At 46.3% G+C, this 24058-nt stretch overlaps 1 protein-coding gene across 5 annotated transcripts in view; it reads right to left on the bottom strand.

Moving 5' to 3' along the window:
- The window catches only part of NUP214 (nucleoporin 214), a 95668-nt gene extending 73373 nt beyond the window's left edge, over positions 1-22295 (bottom strand). For all 5 annotated transcript variants that reach the window (XM_043565657.1, XM_043565658.1, XM_043565660.1 and 2 more), the window contains exons 1-13: positions 22123-22295; positions 19739-19934; positions 19293-19444; positions 18251-18449; positions 16699-16769; positions 15477-15540; positions 14666-14769; positions 12631-12737; positions 11922-11988; positions 8509-8635; positions 7387-7548; positions 2472-2916; positions 676-848 (exon numbers count right to left, since the gene is read on the bottom strand). In XM_043565657.1, coding sequence (XP_043421592.1) covers positions 676-848; positions 2472-2916; positions 7387-7548; positions 8509-8635; positions 11922-11988; positions 12631-12737; positions 14666-14769; positions 15477-15540; positions 16699-16769; positions 18251-18449; positions 19293-19444; positions 19739-19934; positions 22123-22167 — 1912 coding nt within the window. In that variant the 5' untranslated portion in view covers positions 22168-22295. The remainder of the gene's footprint in view (positions 1-675; positions 849-2471; positions 2917-7386; positions 7549-8508; positions 8636-11921; positions 11989-12630; positions 12738-14665; positions 14770-15476; positions 15541-16698; positions 16770-18250; positions 18450-19292; positions 19445-19738; positions 19935-22122) is intronic.
- Between the last annotated feature and the right edge of the window lie 1763 nt (positions 22296-24058).

The raw sequence follows: 24058 nt of genomic DNA, 5'->3' as shown, positions 1-24058 counted from the left end.
TAACGTGTTTAGGGGTGAAGGGCCTGCGAAGAACTCTCCAGCGTCTTAGGAAAAAAATACATGTTAAAAAATAAAGACACAAAGCAAACGGTGCAAAATGTTACCAAGCGTTGCCTTGGCGAAGGGCCCAGTTTTCATTACACAATTTATGCAACCTTTCTGCAGGATGAAAGAAAAAAAGAAAGGCCAGGCACGTCTGTTCATGGAGTTTTACCACCCACTTGGATTCAACTTGGTTATGGTAACTATCCCCACTTACAACCTGCACTCAGTAAACGTGCTTACAGTAGGGCTGGGTATAAAAACCCAAAGACAGTCATCAGGGGCGATAAGCTTCACAGCCACCACAGGCTTTTCCTCTTTCACGCCAACTCCACGAATTGTTCCGTAACTGCCCTTTGCATGGGGCAGGCTGCACGGGCGGACAGATGCCACGCAACGAGACGCCGCCTCTGAATCGCCAAGTACACTTGGCTCCATGAGAAATGTCAGAGGGCCGAGCGTGGCAGCGTCGAGGCCACTGCAATCCTCCCTGGAGTACGGGCGTCACAGCACATTAGCGTGAGATACAGGAAGCAAGAAAAAATAATCCGGTCTGACTACATGAGCTAGGATTCCTAACAACTGAAACAGGCAAATGTTAAGAATTCAGGGCTGATTTCCTTAAAATCATACCTGATGCCGAGGGAGAGACCGAGGACTTTGACGACACGGAGCTGGATGCCGAGAGGGGCGTGGGGTGGCTGAGAGGTCCGGAAGCAGCCGGCTTGGAGGCAGAGGGGAACGACAGCGTCGCAGGTGCAGCCTGGGAGCCGATGGCAGGGCTGGAGGGAGCCACGGCAGTGAACCTGAAACGGCGGTCCGACTGCATGAGGAGGGCCTGCACTGAGGCCCCTTCACACTGGTCCTGAGCAATGCTACCGAGGGACAACTTACCATCCCTATGCTTTTGCCTCTGTGAAACACAAGTGTTCGGCTCTTCTTTTTTTTTTTTTTTTTTTTAATGTTTATTTATGTTTGAGAGACAGAGTGTGATCAGGGGAGGGGCAGAGAGAGAGGGAGACACAGACTCTGAAGCAGGCTCCAGGCTCTGAGCTGTCAGCACAGAGCCCGACGCGGGGCTCGAACTCACAAACTGTGAGATCATGACGTGAGCGAAGTCGGACGCTTAACCAACTGAGCCACCCAGGCGCCCCAATGTTTGGCTATTTCTTATAAAAGGGGATCGCTCCAAGGAACCAATGATCTTCTGTGTATTCAGGAGCAAACTAGTCAATGAAAATAAGCAGTAGTTGTCACCGGGCTGGTGGCGCACCATGATCATATAGCGGTTAGTACTCTGCGTTGTGAAAATAAGTAGTAGTTAAAATGAAGGAGAAATGAAGTTTATCGGGACATGAAATACTGATCTTCTATTCCATCAAGCGAAGTAAAAAAAGAGAGGCTGGGACTCCATTATTAGGAGAGGCTGGTATTCTCCTTCTCCCAAGGAAATCACCGAGAACTCGCTTTGGGCGATCACCTCCTCTGGGGAGTGAAAAAGACAAAGGAGATCACTGTCTTTCGGATGCTTACGGGAATGGAAAATTAAGCTTTACCCACAGGGCAAAGTCTGTCAACAATCTAAACGTCCAGCATCAGATGACCGGCCATATAATTCACGGTACAGCGACAAAATGGAATACCAGGCAACTGTTAGGGTGAGGTGGCTGTGTGGTGACTTGATATCAACAGTGACAATGGCAGCAGCGGTGGTCACAGCCAGCACCGCGTCCATGGCGACAAGAGGTAGCAGAGATGAGTGGGGGAGGGCTGGGAGCGTTACGAGGAACAAGGGATCACTTTCATCAAGGGGCTTTGCGTTCCAGTGGGGAGAACGCAGCCAGAGACAAAGTTAAATAACAGGACAGGAGTGAGCTGGGTGGGGGGGACGTACATGGAGAGGAAAGTGAAGGATCATGCTAAGGAGTTTGGACAGTCCTCGAAGAACAATGAGAAGCCCCCCGGGGACTGTCACGCAGGAGAGTCACCTGATGTGTGTACAACTTCACAGCTTACTGTGGTGGCTGTCAGAAAGCCGTTCAGAGAGTGAAGGGCGGACACAGGGGCAAAGGGCTACAAGAGATTCATTCCCCGCACATGGTGTATGTTCCTTATTGCCTCATTTTACAAAATAAGGACTATCTCCTCCATTTTAAATCTGAAAAAAGCAAAAACGATCACTTAAATATAAACCTCTAATAACTTAAAAACAAGAAATTCTAAGAGACTCTTCTGGACTCCGTCCCCCGATTAAATGCAAACCTTTTACGTTGTCTCAATTTTTACCATTTGCAAGTATTACTTTGGAAGACAGGAAAAAAGAGGAAATCTATTCGTTACTCCACTCACAGTGACTATTTCCAGTGACTAACACGTGATATTTCCACGCACGCTCCAGCAGAACCACTCTTTCTTCAAGCGCTACTTACTTCTCACTAAGGTTGACCTTGACTGCAGAGGCCGAGGATGGGAAGGAGGGCTTCATTCCTATGTTTGGAGCAGACGCACTTGGCATCGGTGTGCTTTCCAGGGTGGGCTTAAAACCCGATGATCCAAAGGAGAACGTGCTGGCGGACGGCACCATGGGAGAGGCCACAGGGGTGGACGCTACGGAGGCTTGAGAAGGAGGAGCAAAAGAGAAGGTAGATGTGCCAGAACCACTGGAATACGGAGGGGGCTCCCCTGTGGCAGAACCAGACGGCTTCAGGGACGAAGAACCAAAGGAGAACACAGTAGGGGCTCCGACAGAAGGCAAAGAGAAGGTGGAAGGGGGAGTGGCCAGCGATGGAGGTGGACCAGAGACTGGGGCCGCAGGGGCGGGAGCGTCGAGCTTCTGCGGGGCTTGAGAGGAGGTTGGAGTAGTGGGGGTACTCCCTGCAGTGAACAAAATGGAGAAAAAGGAAGAGAGAAATTAGCACCAAAATAATGGAAGTCTACATGACAGGGCTCGTGGCAGAATGAAGTCGGAGACAACTGTCCTAGTTCAAGAGGAAAAAAAAAGAGAGAGAGAAAAGTGGGGTTGACAGACTTTCCGTAACAAATTTTCCACATGGGCAGATGAACAAAACTTTGAAGGGGGGTTGTCTGGGGGGCTCAGTCAGTTAAGAGTTAGACTCTTGATTTCAGCTCAGGTCATGATCTCACAGTCATGAGAATGAGCCCCATGTTGGGCCCCGCCCTGGGGGTGGAGCCTGCTTGGAATTCTTTCTCCCCCTCTTTCTAACCCCCCCAAGTAAATAAACAAACTTTAAAAAACCAGTAAATTAAAAAAAACAAAACAAAACAAAAACCCAACTTTGAAAGAAAAAGGAAACAAGGAAAGGCATTAGATTAACAGGACTTCATGGACACCCAGCTGAATCCCAGAGCAAGGGAAATGCATCTCTTAATGTTACAGTGAAAAACAAACTATTCTGCAGCATTTCATCAACAATTAGGAGAAAACTTTAAGTCAGACTTCCACTCCCACTTCATAATAGTCCCTAAAAGCAAGTCCAGATAAATTAAAGATATCTACATATATAAACACACGTATATGTACATTTCAAAACCAAGGAGGCAAAAAGTCAGAAAAATTACTGACAGCCTAACAACTTATAATTTAGAAATGACCGCACAAAAACAAAAACAACAACAAACAAACAAAAAAAACCCACAAAGGAAAAGATTAGGATTTGACTGCCTAGGGGCACCTAAGTGTCTCAGTCGGTTAAGCATCCAACTCTTGATCTAGGCTCAACTCAGGTCATGATATCGTGGTCTATGGGTTCAAGCCCAGCACAGAGCCTTCCTGGGATTCTCTCTCTCTCTCTGCCCCACCCCTGCTTGCTCACTCTCTCTCTCTCCCTCGCTCTCACAAAATAAATGAGTAAACTTAAAAATATATATATATTTGCCTGTCTAAAGACAGTTACATAACTAAAAGGTAACTAAACAAAAAATCTGTAGCAAACGACAATGTTTTATATTTTTTAAAAAGCTCATACAAATTGTTGGGGCGCCTGGGTGGCGCAGTCGGTTAAGCGTCCGACTTCAGCCAGGTCACGATCTCGCGGTCCGTGAGTTCGAGCCCCGCATCGGGCTCTGGGCTGATGGCTCGGAGCCTGGAGCCTGCTTCCGATTCTGTGTCTCCCTCTCTCTCTGCCCTTCCCCCGTTCATGCTCTGTCTCTCTCTGTCCCAAAAATAAATAAACGTTGAAAAAAAAAAATTTAAAAAAAAAAAAAAAAAAGCTCATACAAATTGTGATAAAGAAATTTCAAGACTCTGATATAATCCAGGAACCTAATTCGCAAAATAGTACATGACTGATCAATCTGCCTAATCAAAGAAATGCAAATGTAAATGAGGCCTATTTTTGATTGTTCTCTAAATGATCAAAATTTAAGTATGTACAATCCCCTATGTTTGGAAGGGTAAAATAAACCTGAAACCTTTATCTCTAGGTACCTAACTGAGCACAATCTTTTAGAAAACACTTTAGCATTATGTCTCAAAAATCATAAAAAATGGACTCATTCACCCACTTCTAAGAATAAAGCCTACAAAAATAACCTAAAATATGAAAAAGACATTTAATGTCTTTTTACACAAATGGTAAAAGATGTCCAATGGAAGAGTAAGCAGTCACTTTTCAAAGAATCACAAAGATTAAGAATGTAGGAAACACAACTTAAATTAAAAATCTACACACTAACGATGTATATGATATTTTACAACTACAAAGAAAGATGTTTATGAAAAAACACTAGAAGAGAAGACAGGTTTAAATCTTTTTCTGTTTTCCAAACTTTCTATAAAGTAACACACTAAACTGCCAAATTAAACAACTCGGTAAGTAAGAAAGCAATATTTACTGCCCACACGTTTATATTAATGGGTCTTGATTCTTCCAAACTGAGATGGCAATTAATTTATCTTCACTACGTCAAAACGAAGACCTCAGGAAATTGTCACTTTAGCGGAAGCATAATGCAAACAAATTTATTCTGTTACTACTTCACACAATAAAGACGGAATTGGCAACTGCAAGCTTCTTTGAAGACACAAACGTATACGTTGTTCATCGCTTCCGTGCACGTTCAGTAGACCTATGTGAAAAGTACGTGCCAGACCCGAAAGACACCAGAGGCACTGTTCTCCCTGAAAACAGAACCGAGCACATGAAAACCCTCGTGCATTTCTGATCATTCAACCCAGCATCGGCGGAGCGGCAGAGTGGAAATGGACGGAACCGTTAATGCCTTCTGCACCCGCCACCTAGGCTTCAGCGACAGCTGCAGGCCACCCTCTCCCCCTTCGATGGCCCTCTTCCACTCATCTGGCTGTCCCCTCTGGACCAAGCGGGATGGAAGCGGGGGCTTTCTCTAGGAAAGGTGAACAGTAAAACTGGCCTCTGCTTGTGCTCGGGGGTTTAATGGGCTAGTAGCAAAGCCCTTCACAACTGAACTGTCACCCTGCAGGCTCCCAACTTCCCAGGGTGCACTGCCTGTCAACAGCCCGCACAACTAAGTGTAGGTAGCCTGTGGTACTCATGAGCACTTCAGGCAAAACCCACTCAAGGGTGCCTGGGTACCTCAGTCTGTTAAGTGTCCGACTCTTGATTTTGACTCGGGCCATGACCCCCCACAGTTCATGAGTTCGAGCCCTGCATGGGGCTCTGTGCTGATAGTGCGGAGCCAGCTTGGGATTCTCTCTTTCTCTCTCGCTGCCCCTCCCCTGCTGGTTCGTGCATGGGCATTCTCTCTCTCTCAAGATAAATAGATTAGCTTAAAAAAAAACCAAAAAACACTCAAAGAGCACACACACTATAAACAATGAGGTCCCCTGCTATCATAGTCTATGTGTGGTGACCTGGTTTACTACTTGGGGACTCACTGCCAAGTGACAGGAGTCCAAGTGTCTTGAATGGTTCTGTTTATGAACAACTCACTCTGCATCGGGAAGCAGCAAGAAAATACACTGTCCACCTTATCCACCCCGACTGGTCAACACGGTTTTTCTTAGATAGAGAATTGATCACACTATGCACTTCTTTAGCCAGAGAAGTCTTGAAAGTTATATATTCACAGAATTCAAAGGGAAGAGTGGTGAAATTCGACAATATGAAACACTCCCCCTTTAAAAAGTTTTACACTTCGTTCTCACATGTGATACACTGTCACTGTGAAAAAGCTGAAAATACATATTAGTGTTTATATACGTGCATTTACATACATGAAGAATATGCACCAAAATGCAGACTACGGCTATTGTTTGATGTCTGAGGGACTCTGTTCTTTTTTTTAATGTTTGTTTTTGAAAGAGTGTGAGCGAGGGAGGGGCAGAGAGAGGAAGACACGGAATCCAAAGCAGACCCCAGGCTCTGAGCTATCAACACAGAGCCCGATGTGGGGCTGGAACTGGATGCTTAACCAACTGGGCCACCCAGGCACCCCCATGTCTGAGGAACTCTTTTTCTTTTTTTTTTTTTTTTTAATGTTTATTATTTTTGAGAGAGACAGAGAAAGAGAGAGCAAGCAAGGAAGGGGCAGAGAGAGAGGGAGACACAGAATCAGAAGCAGGCTCCAGGCTCTGAACTGTCAGCGCAGAGCCCCATGCAGGGCTCGAACTCACAGACTGCGAGATCATGACCTGAGCTGTAGTTGGCCGCCCGACTGAGCCACCCAGGAGCCCCTGTCTGAGGAACTCTTAAGTGATTTTGTATTTTCTAATTTTTTGCCAATAAACGTATACTACTTAAGTAATATTTTCAAAGCGGGGGGGGGGGGAACCTAACGAAAATTAAATATGAACAAAAAGAAAACAAAATCCTATGTTCCCACCACCCAGATAAAAACCATTATTTAGATTTTAATATACACTTTTCTAGTATTTTCCCTAAATACGTATGTATATATGTTTTTTTTCTCATAAGAAAGAAATCATAAAGCATATAGCACTTTTTCACAATATATTCCACTAGCTGTCAACAAATGCAACACCAGTAACAGTTACGTGACAGCCACTGCATGCACAATCACATATTTAATCCCTCGGACGAACGTCTTTAGGGTTGAGACCTATAACACAGGGCGCTATAACAGGATATTGTTGCTAAATGACCTGATGGGATCCATTGGGCTGAGCTTCCCTTTCACCAAAGTCAAGGTCAGAGACTAAAGCTTGTGGGCAAGGGGAAGCAAGAATGCGCATGTGTTCAAGGAAAAGTCAGTCCCTGCCTCATGAAGACAGAACGAGTGGATGAACAGGACCATTACACATCCCCACACAGTTTTTACCCTTGGGAATAGTCCAGAACAAGCCCACGGTACTCCCCAACTTCCAGCGCAGGAAGAGGCACGCACCTGACGACTTAGGCTGTCGCTCTCCTTCTACTGAGAGCCGCTCTGGCGTCTTGATGAGGGACCTAACCCCAGGATTTTGATTGATCATATAAAACGGACAAAGCACACCATCTGTTGAAAGCAACATAAGAACTGGAGCAGGAGGGAGAGTCTTCTCGTCATCTGTTAAGAAAGAAAACAGAAGTGAAAAAAAGAGCCAAGTCATGAAGGGCCTGGGCGGGAAGGGAAAGACCGCCCCGAGCAAGAAGGGGCTGAACAGACTCATCCCAACAGTAAGGCTCAAGCCCCCGTGTTCCGATTCATATCTGAACAGTCTCTCAGGCACCAACTCATTAAAGAGAGCTACTGTCATTATTGACCGCCCCTACCCTGCTGGACCCTGCAGGGCAGTTCTGGCAGTCCCGTGGCAGCCGCGACTGTCCCTAGGCTCCCGCGAGCTTTACAAGCGTGTCTCAGTGTTCACGATATTCCCCTGCCCGAGACCGGCATCTCTAGGAAGGGGGCTGATCTAGCAGAAAAGTGACAGACTACAGACATCGGAAAACACACAGAAGGACACAGAAAGGGGAGTCAAACTACTGTTATGTTCATTCACAGTTGAGTCATAAGCATACGGTTTGTCAGTGAAGACTGGAAAAGAATCAAAGTAAATGAGCTAGTAAGACCAAATAACCCGACTAGGGAAAGGAGAGGAACTCAGGTCTTCCACTGCCCTTGCACATTTCGCAGCACAGGAGCTCTGCCACGCTTCAGCCGGGGAGAAGACATACTCAGAGCACATACTCAGGCCCGATTTGGAAGCCAAGTGCTTGAGGTGTCCATTCTAATCTGTGTCTTCAAACCAAGCGCTGCTATGGCTTGAAGCGCGCGCGCGCGCGCACGCGCGCACACACACACACACACACACACACACACACACACACACACACACACAGTCTGACTCGTCAAAGAGTGTCCGTCAAGTTAGGCTAGTGTCATCACCAAACACTCTGTATCATTCAAGCGGAAATGGGCTACCAGAAGTTAAAAGTGCCCTGCAGCGTAGATTCTGTCACGAACCCATAGAATGGGATTTAAATATCAACCGTGATCAGAAACTAAACTACATCAGACCACACTTACTGATGGTGATTTCCACTTGGTTAGTATAGTCTATGGCAACTCCCATGGGTAGTGAGTCATCACTCTTGTCTGTTACAGGCAGTTCAGCTCGACTAGAATCCTCCAGGAGCCAAGATTCCCAATTAACCTGGAAGAAAGAAGCAGAAGGTGAAAATGCTGTGTTGGTAAGAGCTCTGCGTTGGTTCTCCTACCATTGTTCAAATAGAAGAGAAGGAAAAAAAAAACTCTCGGTTTCGATTTCTTTGTTGACTAGAGTCAGAAATCTGGGAAGATGGTCTAAAAGCCATGAACGTCCTAGCAAGTGAGGGGTTAATATTCCAAATCAACCTATCTGCCCCTGGTATACCAAGTCTCTGCCTCGGGAATAAATAACCGCTATCATCAACACTTTCCGAGGTACCGTCCAACCCAACTAGGTAGATTCCTAAATATGGTGGGTGAATCTCATACCTGCACCAACCAGTCAGCAGCTGCCCCTGGAAATGTGGGACCAGGACCAGGACCTCCAGTTGATGGCTACTGCGGTCTTCCGCAAGGCGGCTAATAAAGCTGGCCACATGCTCTATGCTTGCTCATCCACGGAGACAGAAGCACCCTTAGTTCCTGTCTTCCCAGATCGCGGCATCACTTCCTCACACTGGTCCCCCTTCCTGCCTTTGGGGTCCTTGAGAAACCACCATGTCTTTCCCATAAACTGCCCTGTTGCTCCTGTCCGCCTGAGTGGGCTGTATTCCTGCCAATAAATGACTTCTGATTTTTAAAAATCACATTTGTCTAACTTTCAGTGTTGACCCAAACTGGGCAGCATGAATCAAAGGGGAATAATAATGCTCCATGAATAACAGAAAAGCAAAAAGCTGTGGAGGAAAGGGAACACAGTCGTACTCCATGACTTGGCAATGGTGAGAGTAACAGTCACATTCATAATAATGTAAACAAAATTGATGTCAACTTTGAAAAACAATCTACACACAAAATAAAGAAGACTTGGGGCGGCTGCGTGGCTCAGTCGGTCAAGCGTCCGACTCTTGGTTTTGGCTCGGGTCGTGACCTCACAGTTTGCGAGTTTGAGCCTGGCATCAGGTTCTGCACTGACCGTGTGGAGCCTGCTTGGGATTCTCTCTCTTCCTCTTTCTGCCTCTCCCCCGCTCATGCTCTCCCTCTCTCAAGACAAACTTAAAAAATTTCAAAATAAAGAAGACTTGATAATCACTACGGAACAGAATGCAAACAATACCAATTTTGATTTTACAAAAGACGAGCCACAGAATGCCAAGAGCTGGAAGGCAGGAGTGGGGGAAGGTGTGCTGAACGCAAGGGTTGGGGAGAAGGTATTCCTCCCACAAAGCGGAAGGTCAGAGAACTTCACCGTGTATAGTGATGTCATGAGAAATGAAGGTAAAAAAAATGTTACTTATAGTTGCAGAGCCAGCCAACAGAAGAAACTACAATAGGACTGTAACCCTAGTAAGGGAAGGACAAAGATTTCAGGGCCTCAAGTGAGCTATATCCTCACCTGCCACAACACCCAAGAAGGTCTAAAATTAATAATCACTACCTAGTGATAAGGCAGAGTATTACTTAGGGATAAGGAGGTTAGCTTTTAAAAGAAAAACATGCTACAAGTCAAAAAAAAAAAAAAAGTCCTCTAAACAGGACTGGATAAGGACAGGGTAGGGCAGGGGTGACTTTTTTCGTTTATAAACCCTTTTCTAGAATTTGATTTTTTAACCACGTACATAAACTGTCTTGATAAGAAACAAAAATATAAGTATATTTAAAGGGTGTTGGGACATAAAATCATGATATTAAGAAACTGTCACTGAAATCGATCAAAGACTTCAGAGGAGGCTGCTGCATTCAGCCTGTGACCCCCAAGTGGCCCACCCTAGACGCCACGAGAGCCACGCACTGGACCACCTGGCCATGTGGACAATGATGGGTAAATACTGACCGGTTGGCGAGAAATATGTACCTGTGTGTGGGGTGCACGAGACATTTTTCAACTCAAGGTTCAGGATGCCTGGGTGGCTCAGTCGGTTAAGCGTCCACCTCTTGATTTCGGCTCAGGTCATGATCTCGCAGTTCATGGGTTCAAGCCCTGTGTTGGGCTCTGCACTGACCGTGCAGAGCTTGCTTGGGATTCTCTCTCCCTCTCTCTGCCCCTCCCCTGCTCATGCGCTCTCTCTCTCTCAAAATAAATGAATCAAACTTAAAAACAAAAGTTTTTCTTTAAAATTCCAGGCACCAGTTTCAAGAAAACTTTTCTGTTTCAGCACATCTCCTCTGTGGTGACTCCGCGTAACCCACCACAGTTTCGGATGGCGTCACAACCACCTCAGCCCACCTCGTTCGTCTGCAAGGAGGACAAAGTGCAAGAAAGGAGGTAGGCACTTACTTGCACGGGCGCTTTTAGCTTTCTGGTGGTTGTTCAAAGTGAAACAACATATTTCTTTTTTTTTAATTTAATTTTTTAATGTTTATTAATTTTTGAGAGAGAAAGAGAGAGAGAGAAAAAGAGAGAAAGCGTGAGTGGGGGAGGGGCAGAGAGAGAGGGAGACACAGATTCCGAAGCAGGCTCCCGGCTCTGAGCCTTCTTCTGCCCAGAGCCCGACACGGAGCTCGAACTCCTGAATGGTGAGACCAGGACCTGAGCCGAAGTTGGACATTCAAACGATTGAGCCTCCCAGGTGCCTCCCTTTTTAAAAACTTTTAAAAATGTATTTTTTTGAGAGACAGAACACAGCAAGGGAGGGGCAGAAAGAGAGGGAAACACGGACACACAGAATCTGAAGCGGGCTCCAGCCTCTAAGCTGTCAGCACAGAGCCCCACGCACGGCTCGATGCGGGGCTCGAACCCATGCCCCTCCCCACGCCATAAGATCGTAAGCTGAGCCGAAATTGGTAGAAATCGGAAGCTTACCGACTGAGCCACCTAGGCGGCCCCAAAGTGAAACAAAATATTCCTGATGAGTCACAATTTGGTATGATCTGCATGTTTCTCTCCATTAATCAAGGATGGGTTATAGCTGACTGAATGAAGGGGCAGGTTCAAGCAAGAGCGAAAAAATAAAGGTGATAAAACAAAACAAGGCAGAAAAACCTTCTACATCCAGGCGTGCTCCCGTTGACAGCAGACCTCATCGTATGTTTCCACAGATCAAGAGTGGACCCAGAAAGGACAGAAGGGCTTTGGCTGACAGTGGAGTCTGAAACCCACATGTGTCCATTGTGACATCTCAGCCACCTGGCCCGAGGCGCTCAGTCACATCAGTGAAGCGTCAGCTTTGCTGTCACCCAGGAACTCATTCAAAGGGACGTGGCTTCGTCTAAACCTTCACCATAGTTTTAACTCCCTCCGGAGTCTTTCTCAGAAAAGTATCACGGAGAAGCGACAAGAGAGTGAAATTTACCTGATCTGTTTGTCGAGCAAGGATACTGACTTCTGTTGAAGCTGCGGATGCTGCCAGCACTAAATCCCTTGGAAGAATAAAAGCGGAAGGCCATTAAACTAAAACACAGCAACAGTTCTAACCCGACTTGAGCCTGAGGTAGCGTCCATAAGGACTTCCTCAAGACGTCAAGGAGGAAGGTAAGGTTTCCTACGTGGCTGAAGAGAGGGGAGAAGATTTTAGATACAAAGCTTAACTTCTTAGTTCACCAGATAAAGCCCTGGAGAGCCGGCCAACTGCCTGACCATTTCCGAGAGACATGACAAAATCACGTCAGAATTTCCAATAAATCTATCGCCCTGTGAACAGAATAATCTGGTGAAATTCCGGACAGAAGCTTTGCTTCAAGCTATCTACCTTTCAAGAGGAAGCCCTTTGCTCTGAGGGGAATTTTTAATATGTTCCTTACATATCAGTATCATTGTCAAGTCATCAGCGGGGTTATTGAGAAAACGGGACTTTTAGGATCAGTGAGTATTCGATGGAGATAATTCAAGATTGGGGAAACAGGAGTCAGAGAGACATTATCCAGCATCAGAGGAACATATGTGTGGGGCACCTCGACTCTCCATTCTCCTTTCCGACAGAAAAGAGTTTCAACGTTGCAACCAAGTGGTTCAGGTGGGACCCGACAGAGAGAGGAGGAACCCTTCTCGGGCTCTCGGCTCACCATTCTTCAATGTAACTGAGGTAGTAATGGTGTTTCCTCTCCGTGCAGCTACCATAGCAGGGCTCCATAAAGTTCACAAATATCTCTGGGTGCTTTTCTTCTTTTTTCTACCAGAAACAAAAGGAGAAAAAAAAAATCCCATGTGCACTTTTTCTTTCATTCTACACAGTTAAGGATCGCAAAAAACAAAACCATTTAAGTTTTATGAAAAAATTCACCCAAAAATCTATGTCCAAGTCCACAGGCACGATATAAAGGCAGAGTGGAGTAGTTCAAGGCACGGGAATGGTGGCCACTGAACCGAACTGTATATACGCTGTTCTGTCGCTTTCCGGTTGTGGGCCAGGCACGGACAGATCCCGCAGCCTCTCTGATACCGTTTTCTTATGCACGTAGTGGGCCTGTGGCACTCACTTCACTGCCATGAAAGGCGGTTTTAAGTGTGAAACAAAATGACACATATCAAGCTTCTAGCCCAGGACATGGAACCCAAGAATCAATAAATGCCAGAGCTGATATTCTCCCTGGGAACAGAACATCTTAACGGGCTCTTCAAATAAGGACTTCATCTGGGGCAACGGGGAGTCACGCTGGTGGCAGGAATGGAAACTGCTGTAGCTTTTCTAGAAGATCCTTTGGCAATGTTTTCAAAACCTTAGCAACAAGAGCATATATCACTGAACCAAATTCACTTCCAGGTATTTATCCTACAAGATAAACACAATCACATAAAATGTACACCAAAGGACGTATCGTGGTATTCCTTAAAACGGGAAAACTGAAAACCACCTGAGGATCCAGGAGCGGAAGAAGAGCTAAATAAATCATCTGTCCGAAAAGCCAAATATAGATGGTATTCAAGGACTTCAAAAGATGCTTACGATTTACCACTAAAACAAGGCTGCGAAAGAGAACTAATGCAACTCCCACTTCTGTTATATTTAGACATTTATTTATGTAGTTTTAAATGTTTTTATGGACTTTGAAAACCAGTACTGATTGGGAAGTATATGCGCTGCCTCATTTGTCTTTTTTTAAATGTCCCCGCAACGTAGTCACATTTTGTAGATCTTGTTATTAATGTTCTTCCCGGTTTTCAAAATGACTCACTCCCTGAGGTCATTCCATTCTCGCTCAAAGGGCTCCTCCTCAGAGGCCTGCCTCGCGCACCCAGTCTGAACTGCAGCCCTGTCATTATCCGCGCGAACCCTTCGCTGTTCCCTCCTTCACCCTTATCATTCCCTGACCTGCACTTCTTTACTATGACTAGCACACTCGTTAGAAATAGAAGACCCTTGGGGCGCCTGGGTGGCTCAGTCGGTTGGGCGTCCGACTTCAGCTCAGGTCACGATCTCGCGGTCCATGAGTTCGAGCCCCGCGTCGGGCTCTGGGCTGATGGCTCGGAGCCTGGAGCCTGCTTCCGATTCTGTGTCTCCCTCTCTCTCTGCCCCTCCCCCGTTCATGTTCTGTCTCTCTCTGTCTCAAAAATAAATAAACATTAAAAAAAAAAAAATTAAAAAAAAAAAAAAGAAATCTGAGACCCACAAAAGCAAGGACTCTGCCTCAGTCACCACGGTATTCTCAGCTTTAGAGCAGTGCCTAGCACCCTGCAGGCATCTGATAAACATCTGGTTAAGTATAAACAAGTGGGAGAATTTTAAAAATCAAGGTATTTTCTTGCTTTTCTAAAATATCTTTGTCGGCTGCTCCTGAAGCCAAGACCACACTTATGTTAGCTAACTTGACAATCAATCAATCAATCAAATACCTTTATCAGGTTAACACCTACCAGGACTCATAGTTTACAATGTAAGCAAAAGCAAGCTTTATGATTTTCTTCACTTTACGACGAAACGGTAGATTATGCTGTTAAGAGGACACCATCATTTTGGCCCCCACAGCCCATGGTGCCAAGTTTTATGCCTGAAGTCGTACCACCGTTGGCAGCAAAAGGAAGCTGGAGCCCAAGCCTTAACCTTTACTAGAAGACCTCTGTGGCTCTCAAAGAACAAAGATGTCCCTTTCACAAACGTACCGGGAGGAGAGCCATCACCACATCTGGAGAAGTTTCCAGGGTCCCATCTGCAGCAGCATAGACGATTGTGAAGACGTAAGTACCGATCCACAGCACATCCAGAACTGAAATACACACACTCTGATAAAGCATCTCACTTTAGGAATAGCTCCTGCGTGTTAAAAAATTAACAGCCCATGGATAAAAAAGTCAGAGTACTATAGTTTTGACAAAGGTCCGGATTTTACTGACTAAATATAATTCACAGATACAAAGATTCAGGAAGCCCAAATCCATCCCAAAGTGGGACTTTTTTTTTCCTGGTGGATTATAATCAGGGCAAATTTTGAAAGAATCCTAGTAACAAGTCAGGATCCATTTACTATCATGTACCATGAGACACGGGTATCTACCAGAGGACTGCTGTTGTGCTGACTTAACTGGCCAACGGTGATAATGAGAGTATTCATGCAGGAGGCACTAACACCTCCCTGGGCGGGTGTGTAGATACATCACACGATCTGACATTTCTGTAATACAGTGTCACCTCGTGACAGGCTGGCCCCGTTAGAAAAGCAGATGGGTGGGGCGCCTGAGTGGCTCAGTCAGTTGAGCGTCTGACTTCGGCTCAGGTCATGATCTCACGGCTCGTGAGTTCGAGCCCCGCGTCGGGCTCTATGCTGACGGCTCGGAGCCTGGAGCCTGCTTCGGATTCTGTGTCTCCCTCTCTCCCTGCCCCTAACCCACTCACATTCTGTCTCTCTCAAAAAGAAACAAACATTAAAAAATTTAAAAAAAAAAAAAGAAAAGAAAAGAAAAGCAGATGGGTTACCTCTGACAGGATGATCTGACTCATAAAACGGAGGACAAGGAATGACTTTTTTCTCCTGCAAAGTCTGAAAGAGATGGGGGGGGGGTGGGAAGAGTGTCAAATGAAACACACATGAGCCGCTGAAACTCCATCAAATCCAGCGTGTTCCCCAGAAACCACTATGTTTCATGTTCCCAGCCAGGAGACAGCACAGGGAAGAGTAAATGCCTACATCCAGCTCCCCAACCTACAGAAATCTCTCAAGAATGCGTGCAGGCGCAGGGGGAGGATGCGCAAGGCAACACCATCTATGGCAGCAAAGCCACCCACGCTGACACAGACAGCCAGCTATAGCGGGACAGGGGAGTAAATTACGGCGCGTCCACAGAGCGGAATACTATCCAGCCGTTCCGAAGAATGAAGTGGCTCCACGGATCATGAGTTAGAAAAAGGATTCTGAAAATGATTACATTGAAAACAAAAAAGGCAAAGAGCAAGCCCATAAAATTAAGCCAATCCTATTATCCTTTTACAAGCTAACGCCCTAAAAGAATATATACCAAATTTCAGATAACAACTTTCTGCAATAACCTAAGAAGTAAACCCTCAACCTCAAACTCAGACATCCACTGCTATCACACCCCATAGAGAAGGGATCTCAAGGAGGAATTCACAGCAACACAGGTCTCAGCACTGCCTACGAACGCCTCCTTGCCATCCACGCTCGACCCAAAATATATGGATTCTTTGCCAATTATACTGCAGAGTATCTGTGAATAGTATCCCAGGAAGACCACAGGGAGGGGGTGACAGAGTGACAGGAGCATCCATTCTCTAGTTTCTATAATTAGAGAAACTGAACCTTTAAGAGGGACTCAGCTAGCTGACAAATAATGCTTTCACTGTTTTGATGGAACGTTCTTATAGAATGTACTGGGAATGTAAAGCCGGGGAACACTGTGTAGCGTTATCATCAGCGTGTACAACAGATAGATAATGCATCTACACGCAGACTATTTGTAAAAGCATCCAGAAAAGTCTGGAGGCTACCGCTAAAGAAAACAGAGTATGCCTCTGGAAAGACTATGGGACAGACAGGAAGAGTTCCCCTCTTTCCTGCTTGCTTGTGTACTGATGAATTTGTCATAACGAGCATGAAGTACATTTTGACAAAGAAACGCCGAGACCCCAAACCAGCCACCAAAGGTGGGTAACTTACGAACAGTTCTGAAGTACAACTTACGGGAAGATACTGGACCACGGTTCCATCTTGTTTCCCCACAGCCAGCTGCTTCCCTTTGGGGCTCCAGCACACTGAGCAAAGAAGAAAATGCGGTCAATTAAGAACTGAAGAAAATGGAGCAAACCAACGAGATCTGCCCTGAAACAGCCATTTAATCACCACTTTCCATTCCCTGGTCAGCCCCCGGAAGACTCTAGGATCATCTTTATTCAACAAAGTTAAAAAAAAAAACAAAAAAAAAAAAACTGGGACCCTTGGGTGGCTCAGTTGGTTAAGGGTCCGACTTCAGCTCAGGTCATGATCTCACGGTTCATTGGTCTGAACCCCGCGTCGGGCTCTGTGCTGACAGCTTAGAGCTGGGAGCCTGGAGCCTGCCTCAGATTCTGTGTCTCTCTCTGCCCTTCCCCCGCTCGTCTTCTCTGTCTCTCAAAAATAAACATTAAAAACATTTTTTTAAAGATCATTCTGGGGGCGCCTGGGTGGCGCAGTCGGTTAAGCGTCCGACTTCAGCCAGGTCACGATCTCGCGGACCGCGAGTTCGAGCCCCGCATCAGGCTCTGGGCTGATGGCTCAGAGCCTGGAGCCTGTTTCCGATTCTGTGTCTCCCTCTCTCTCTCTGACCCTCCCCCGTTCATGCTCTGTCTCTCTCTGTCCCAAAAATAAATAAACGTTGAAAAAAAAAAATTAAAAAAAAAAAAAAAAAAAGAATAAAAAAAAAAAAAGATCATTCTGATGATACAAGGCAATTATGATTTACCACTGGGCCATTAAGTCGACTGTTCCAAATGTTTTGTCAATGGAGTATTGTCCAGAAAGCTGGAAGGTACAGAAAACTCTGTAGTCTTTAGATAAAGAGAACAGAAAAAGTTTTCAAGTATCAAGAAATCATTCTCTTACTCCTGTTTGACACTGGTAATACTCTGCCCCTGAAGGTACAAAATGGCTTTCAGTGTACCATCCACTACCCTTTAGGATCCAGAAACAATCATTCTCAAAAACAGTTCGAGGGCAGCTGAGTGGCTCAGTTTGTTGCGCATCCGACCTCCACTCAGGTCATGATCTCGCGGTTCATGAGTTCCAGCCCCACGTTGGGCTCTGGGCGGACAGGTCATGATCTTGAGGTTCGTAAATTCGAGCCCCACGTTGGGCTCTGTGCGGACAGTTCAGTGCCTGGAGCCTGCTTCAGATTCTGTGTCTCCCTCTCTCTGCCCCTCCCCCTCTTGCGCGCACGCACGCGTGTGTGTGTGTGTGTGTGCGCGCGCGCTCTCTCGCTCTCTCTCAAAAATAAACATTAAACAAAAAATTAAAAACACAGTTCTAAACTAGCCGTACCAAAATATTTCTTTCTCCAGAACGCCTACACACATTCAAGTTAAATCCTGTCTGCTGTTTGGCTTTAAGAACGTGAACTATGGAAATAAAGAATACTCTCCAGTTCCACCAAATAACAACAGACACAACAAAAAACCCCATTTGCTTTTATTTCCAGAAATTAATTTTTAAATAGATTACCATTATTGTATGTTACGGAGTGAAAGCCTTTATTACCCACCGGATGTTACTGCCACCGTGGAAGGGAGAGTCGCACACACTTTCACTGTTTCTGTGATTTGTAGGACAGCAATGCTGCCATCGGCCAGACAAACTGCCATCATGGAGGCAACAGTGGGGTTCCACTTCATATCGATCACCATGCCTCCTGCGTCTTTCAAAAGCTTATGATAGGCAAATGGGCGTTTTTGCTGTTTAGCCTTTTAAAACAGATGCCCAGGAGCAAAAATAAATTGATAAATTAATAAATACATAGACATTTAATAGTCGAAGAAAATTACTGAATATGCAAGTTTTTCCTCAAATTACAGTTTATTTTCCCCCACGACTGTGACAAAAACAAATTAGCTCTACGCAACAATCTATTTGTTACAGACAATTTCAACACAACTTTGAAAGTGGCGGTCAATTATCCTAGCACACTGGAAGAACTTCCAGCAGGGGAATACACAAATGCAAAATAATCAGTAAAGGGAAAACACTAGATTAAAATCTTGGCTCTGCTTCTTAATGGTGTTGGACCCTTGCACATTTAAATTCTTTGGGACTATTTCTCCATCTATAAAATGAAGACAACAGCATCTACTTTGCGAGGCCACGGTACTTAGGAACGAGGACAAGGCCTATAAAGCACCAGTACAGGGCCTGGCACATAGTCAGTGTAAATACTCAAATTATTGACAATATTATTCCCAAACTGCTAGAAATGGAAGAACACTGCCAGAGGAGGCCGGAGACTGGGATATGGGAACTTCTGACATTACTATGAACTCTACAGCCTTGGGGCAGGTCACCTAAAGCTCCCTGGGCGTGGGCTCTCTCATTTGTAAGTGAGAAAAAACAACACCTTGGGGCGGGTATTAGGGAAGAATTTCTTGAAGTCCTTTCTATCTCAAAGGTCTAAGATCCCAAAGTTAATGCCTTTTTTTTAAACCCCTACTTTAATCTAGAAAAAAAGACTCCCAGAGTCAACCAAGAATTTCTAGGTTATGAGACAAATTTTTTAGGTCCCATGCTGATGCTACACTTTGCCAGGAGCTTACCTCATTTGAAAATGTGCGAACATCAAAGAAAGCGATAATGGAACCGTATTCACTGGACATCATGCACACGGAGAGTGTGAGGTTATCACAGCTCAGGGCCAAGTGATGTATCGGGAATTTCATAGGAACCAGTAAGCTTTGAACTTTATCAACTAAGAAAAGATTAAAAAAAAAAAAAAAAGACAAAGCAGAAGCAGAAGCTGTAACCCCTTTACCAGGTCTACGGTCTATGTGAAACAATTTTTACATCTCCATAAACATACAAGCGCACTTTGAAGCCTAGCCATGTAGAACAAGCAGAAAGGCTTCCTGCCTAGAACTTCTTCTTGGGGGTCAACCTGAAGATTCACAGCCACTTTAATTTTAATACTAGAATGACTTCTTGGGAAAGAGACTCCTTCACTACACCCCTCCCTCTCCTAGGCAACAAACAGTAAGTAACTTACCTATCTTGTTGGGATCGTCACCAGGTTTATTTTGAATAAGAAGATTTTTGGTAGGAAAAATCTGCAACCCACTGGCTCCACCAGCAAAGACCAGGCCATACTTGTTGGACACAGCTAGCAGACTCGAGCGTTCCTTGGGCAACTCCTCAGGGGAGTCAAAGATTCTCACCTTCTTCAGGGCTCTAAACTGAAAATCCTGTTGTCAAGGATGAAACCAAGATCAATTCAGGGAAAAGATATTCCATGATATTCCAACAGCCCTAATCCTAATACAATCCGGAGGTTTGTGGTGCCTGGCAGAGGACCTAGTAACGTTTATTGAATTAAACATAATTTTAAAAATTCTTTCATGAAGCCTTCCTTAACTAATCCAATTCACACTGGTATTTTCCTTTTCTGAACTCCTAGTTTACTGTCCTAACCACAGGTGCTGTACTTGATCATTCATAATCTTGTCCTACTTGATGGTAAGTATTGTCTCATGACCCAGAGGAGTCCTCAGTAACTGCTGTGAAACATCGAAGGCATCACCCAACTACGCCGTTAGCCTGGACTGCCAGTGCGGTGCTTGACAAACATGTACGTGGACCTGATGACCACAGAATGACGACCAGATCCCAGGAGCCGTCTTACCTGCATCAGATACTAAACAAAACACCACGGAAAAGGATGGGTATGGTCAATCTCTTAATAGTCAAGACCTATAAACCTACCTACGTGTTATGAGGACATCCAAACACAAGTCCAAAGCCCTTAAGGCAGGCTGTAAGGCCAGGCATGGCTTGACCCGTCTGCGTCTGCAGCCTCACCTCGCAACACTCTGCTTTACTCCCACAAGTGCCCCATTGATTGTGCAACATCCTGGGCCACCTCCACCCACCACCGATTCCGTTTCCAATTCCGTCCATTTGCACGCTCCTTAGCACTCCAGGGCCTGGGAGCCTGCCCCAACCTCCTGACTGCCTGTCTCACCCAGCCTTCCGCGAACTGATCTACATGCCTTCAAAGACGGTTTTCAGTGGGTATCACCTCTCGGTGAGAATTCCAAAGGTTTACCAATCACTATGTTCAGTTGTACCAGATGTGTTGATTTTTTTTCTTGAATTCCAGATTGATCTTTACGTCAAGGTTTTGGTAAAAAGGAGGCGAACCCCCTTTTGCTTATGTTCCGAAAGGGCAAAAGCCAAACACAGCCTTTCTCAGCTTAACATGTTTGTACGTGTATGGTGTTTTGTATGGGAACCCGAACACACTCCGCTTACCGATTTCCTTAGCTTTGCTATTTATACATAGCTGCTCAAAGAGTAACTGAAATGCTTTTAATGCCAAATGCGTATGCGACCAGAAAAAAAACACAGCTTTCCAGATGAGACCACGCTGGCGTAGAATGAAATTTTCAGTATTTTTCTAATTCTCATCCTGATAATCCTAAATATCCTAGTTGGGTCACGGTCACGTGTGTGTGGAGAGCCAGTGGGACAAAGAGTCACAGGGAAGTTTTCCTTTCTGGTATAATCAGTAACTCAAAGGGAGACTATCATCTTCTAAGTCTGTAGTTCTGGAACCTTTTTTTCCCTTCTGCCCCAGCCTAGCTGAGAAATCCGCACACTCTCATCGGGTGGTCCCCTGCGCCCTCCGGCCCCGCGTGACATTCTCAAGGGGGAATCACTACTCGACATATGGGATGGATTACTACGCCCTAAACACATTTCAGTGACCTCTTCAATCGCCTAAACGCTTCCTGCACCTTCCTTGCAACCGTCATTTGGATCACCTGCCCCTCTCTTTCGTTTCCTGACCTTACGCTTATTTCCAATACCAAAATAGTCCTTCTATTCCAGGTCGCTACAGGTTTCCTAGAACAGGTGGTGAACCCCGGCTCCGCGTTGAGCAAGCCTGGACCACTTCACAAAAGGAGACCAGAGAAAGTGAAGACGAGAGGGTCTTAAAAAATAAAAACAGAAACCACCACCTAAGTTTCAGCCCCTCTGTCAAATGTGACTCTGGGTTAAGTTACTTCCCCCGTCTCCATGTGCTCCTCGTTGTGAACAGCTACGCGCGGGGTTGCTGCGCTGATTATTACCACGGTGTCGGGCACACGGAGAACGCTCTTAAGCAGCAATTACTACCACTACTCTGACCGACCCCCACGTGAAAGCAACTAGGGTAACTCAAGTGGCGCGCACAAGCCCAACCAGGGACGGGAAAACGGATTCGGTGGGGCTCATCACGGCAGCCCGCTCCAGGACGCGGGCGAGAGCTCTGAACGCGGTAAAATGTTCAAGCAGGAGGCGGGAAGCGGGACAGCCGGCCCCCGCGCTCCGGCGTTCGGCGGACGCCGGGAATAAGGAAGGGAGGGAGGGAGGCCCCGGCCAGTCTCTGACCTTCATCTCCCGCTCGGGGATCATGGCATCCATCTCGTCTCCCATCGCGCCACCCTCTGTTGGCCGAAGCAGCCGCTGCTGCCGCCCGCGGCCTTGCCCACACGGCCCAGGCCGCTCCGGGGCCAACTTCCTTCCCTCACAGCAGGCTGCGCTCCGCAGACTCCGCACTTCCGGCGCGCTTCGGTGACGTCATACGTCCCAGTCGGCGGTGTGGTCGGCGGAGACTGAGGGACCTCCTGAAGTCGCGCGCTCTCCTGGCCACCGCCTCCTATTGGCCGACGAGGGGGCGTGGCCCCAGGGCGGACGCGCCTGCGCCCTGAAGCGCCCAGGTCCCGCCCCCGGCGTCGAGGCTGGAGCGGGCTGGCTGCCTGTTGGTTTCTGTGGTTGCGAGGCGCCTGCTCGCGTTCCCCCGGCTCCTTGTGCCGCTGAGACCTCACATTAACACTGGGGTGTAGGTGGTTACTAACAGTCCCCGAGGGAGAGGAGTTAGGAAACCCGACAGACGTTTCCAGGGGGCAGCTCTTGAGAGAGGCTTTGCAGGGGGGTGTGGAGGAACAGGTTCGAAAAGTGGGTGGGTGGGGCCACGGAGGACTCTTCCGAGTCTGAGCAGGAAGGCTGAAATGAGAGGGTAAAGGGCACCAAAGATCAGCTTGGCTCCTTCCAAGGTAATCATTTCCCGAGCAAGAGCGTGGAAACTGCGCAAAAACACTTTAAGTGTGTTATTTAACGTCCAAGACATCCTAGTCACCGAGGGGTTTATTGTTGCCATTTAATTGATGAGAAGTTTAGAAAATTCCCCAGTGCCCCTCAAAGTGGTGAAGGCAGGATTAGAATTCAGCTTGTCCGGATGTGTCGATTGATGACTATTACAGTCCTACGTAGAGGTGTTTGTTTTGGAATTATAAATGCTCTGGGACAGAAATTCTTAAATCTGGAGCCTAGGGGTTAACGCCGCGGATGGGGATCATTTTCTTCTACTTTACTGTTTGGTTTCAGCAAAATTGCTTATCTGCTTCAAGGCTGCTTTTTTAAAGCAAGGATAACATAACAGAACCTGTCTCGTGGAGCTGTTGTGAGGAGTAAATGAAGTTCAGCATTTAACAGAGCCCAGCACACAGGACACATTCTTTCAAACTGTTACTATATTCGCTGTCTCTTGAATTTGCTGAGCCCAGGAACTGTCCCCAAAATACACAAATCAAGACACTGATAAGTTTGTCTGTTTTATTTCTAGTCCGTGGAGATGATAGCCAGTACCACATACACTTATATGCGTACACACACACACACACACACACACACACTTCATCCACCTGAACTTGCCTAGCAAACTCCTTCCTTTTGAGTCACAGGGACAAAGCCATACTTGGCAGTCCCCAAGTTGCTGGTTGCATTAGTTAGATTTGGTCTTTCAGAAAAAAGACAGCTGAAGTTCTAAGAAGCTGAGCCCTTAGCCAGAAAAGTAAGTCCTAGAGCCAATAGCCCCGATCTGAAATACATGCACACCCCCCCTTTTCCGGGACCACTTTTGAGCCCCTCTCCCTCTAGGAAATGGTGGAGGAACTGGTGGCATTTCCCAGGATGCTCCCCATCCAACGAGAGAACTTTCTTTCCTGCCCTTTCCAGAAGCTGGGGACACACCTCCTTGCTCCCCTCCCTTAAAGGAGGCTTTCTACAGTCTTCTAAACTGTGGGACCTACTCAAGTAAGCCTGGTTGCTTCTGCTCTCCTCTCTTTAGTTAGGAACAGTTACACTGACTATAATGGGTAGTTAAGGAAGGTATTACCTTGCTCAAAGGTCTCAGCCTGTCCCAAAGAGAGGACAGTGGGAAGGGGTGGGGACAGGCAGCTGTTCATCTAATGATCTCCAGAGTGGGGGGTGGGGGGTGGGGGGTGGGAAAGGCAGAGGAGGTGATGGAGTAAGATTTTACATTTGC

Source organism: Prionailurus bengalensis, chromosome D4 (assembly GCF_016509475.1).
Source record: "Prionailurus bengalensis isolate Pbe53 chromosome D4, Fcat_Pben_1.1_paternal_pri, whole genome shotgun sequence".
NCBI classification, from domain to species: domain Eukaryota; kingdom Metazoa; phylum Chordata; class Mammalia; order Carnivora; family Felidae; genus Prionailurus; species Prionailurus bengalensis.
The sequence above is the reverse complement of the archived record's forward strand: the minus strand, read 5'-3'. Positions and strand labels throughout refer to the sequence as shown.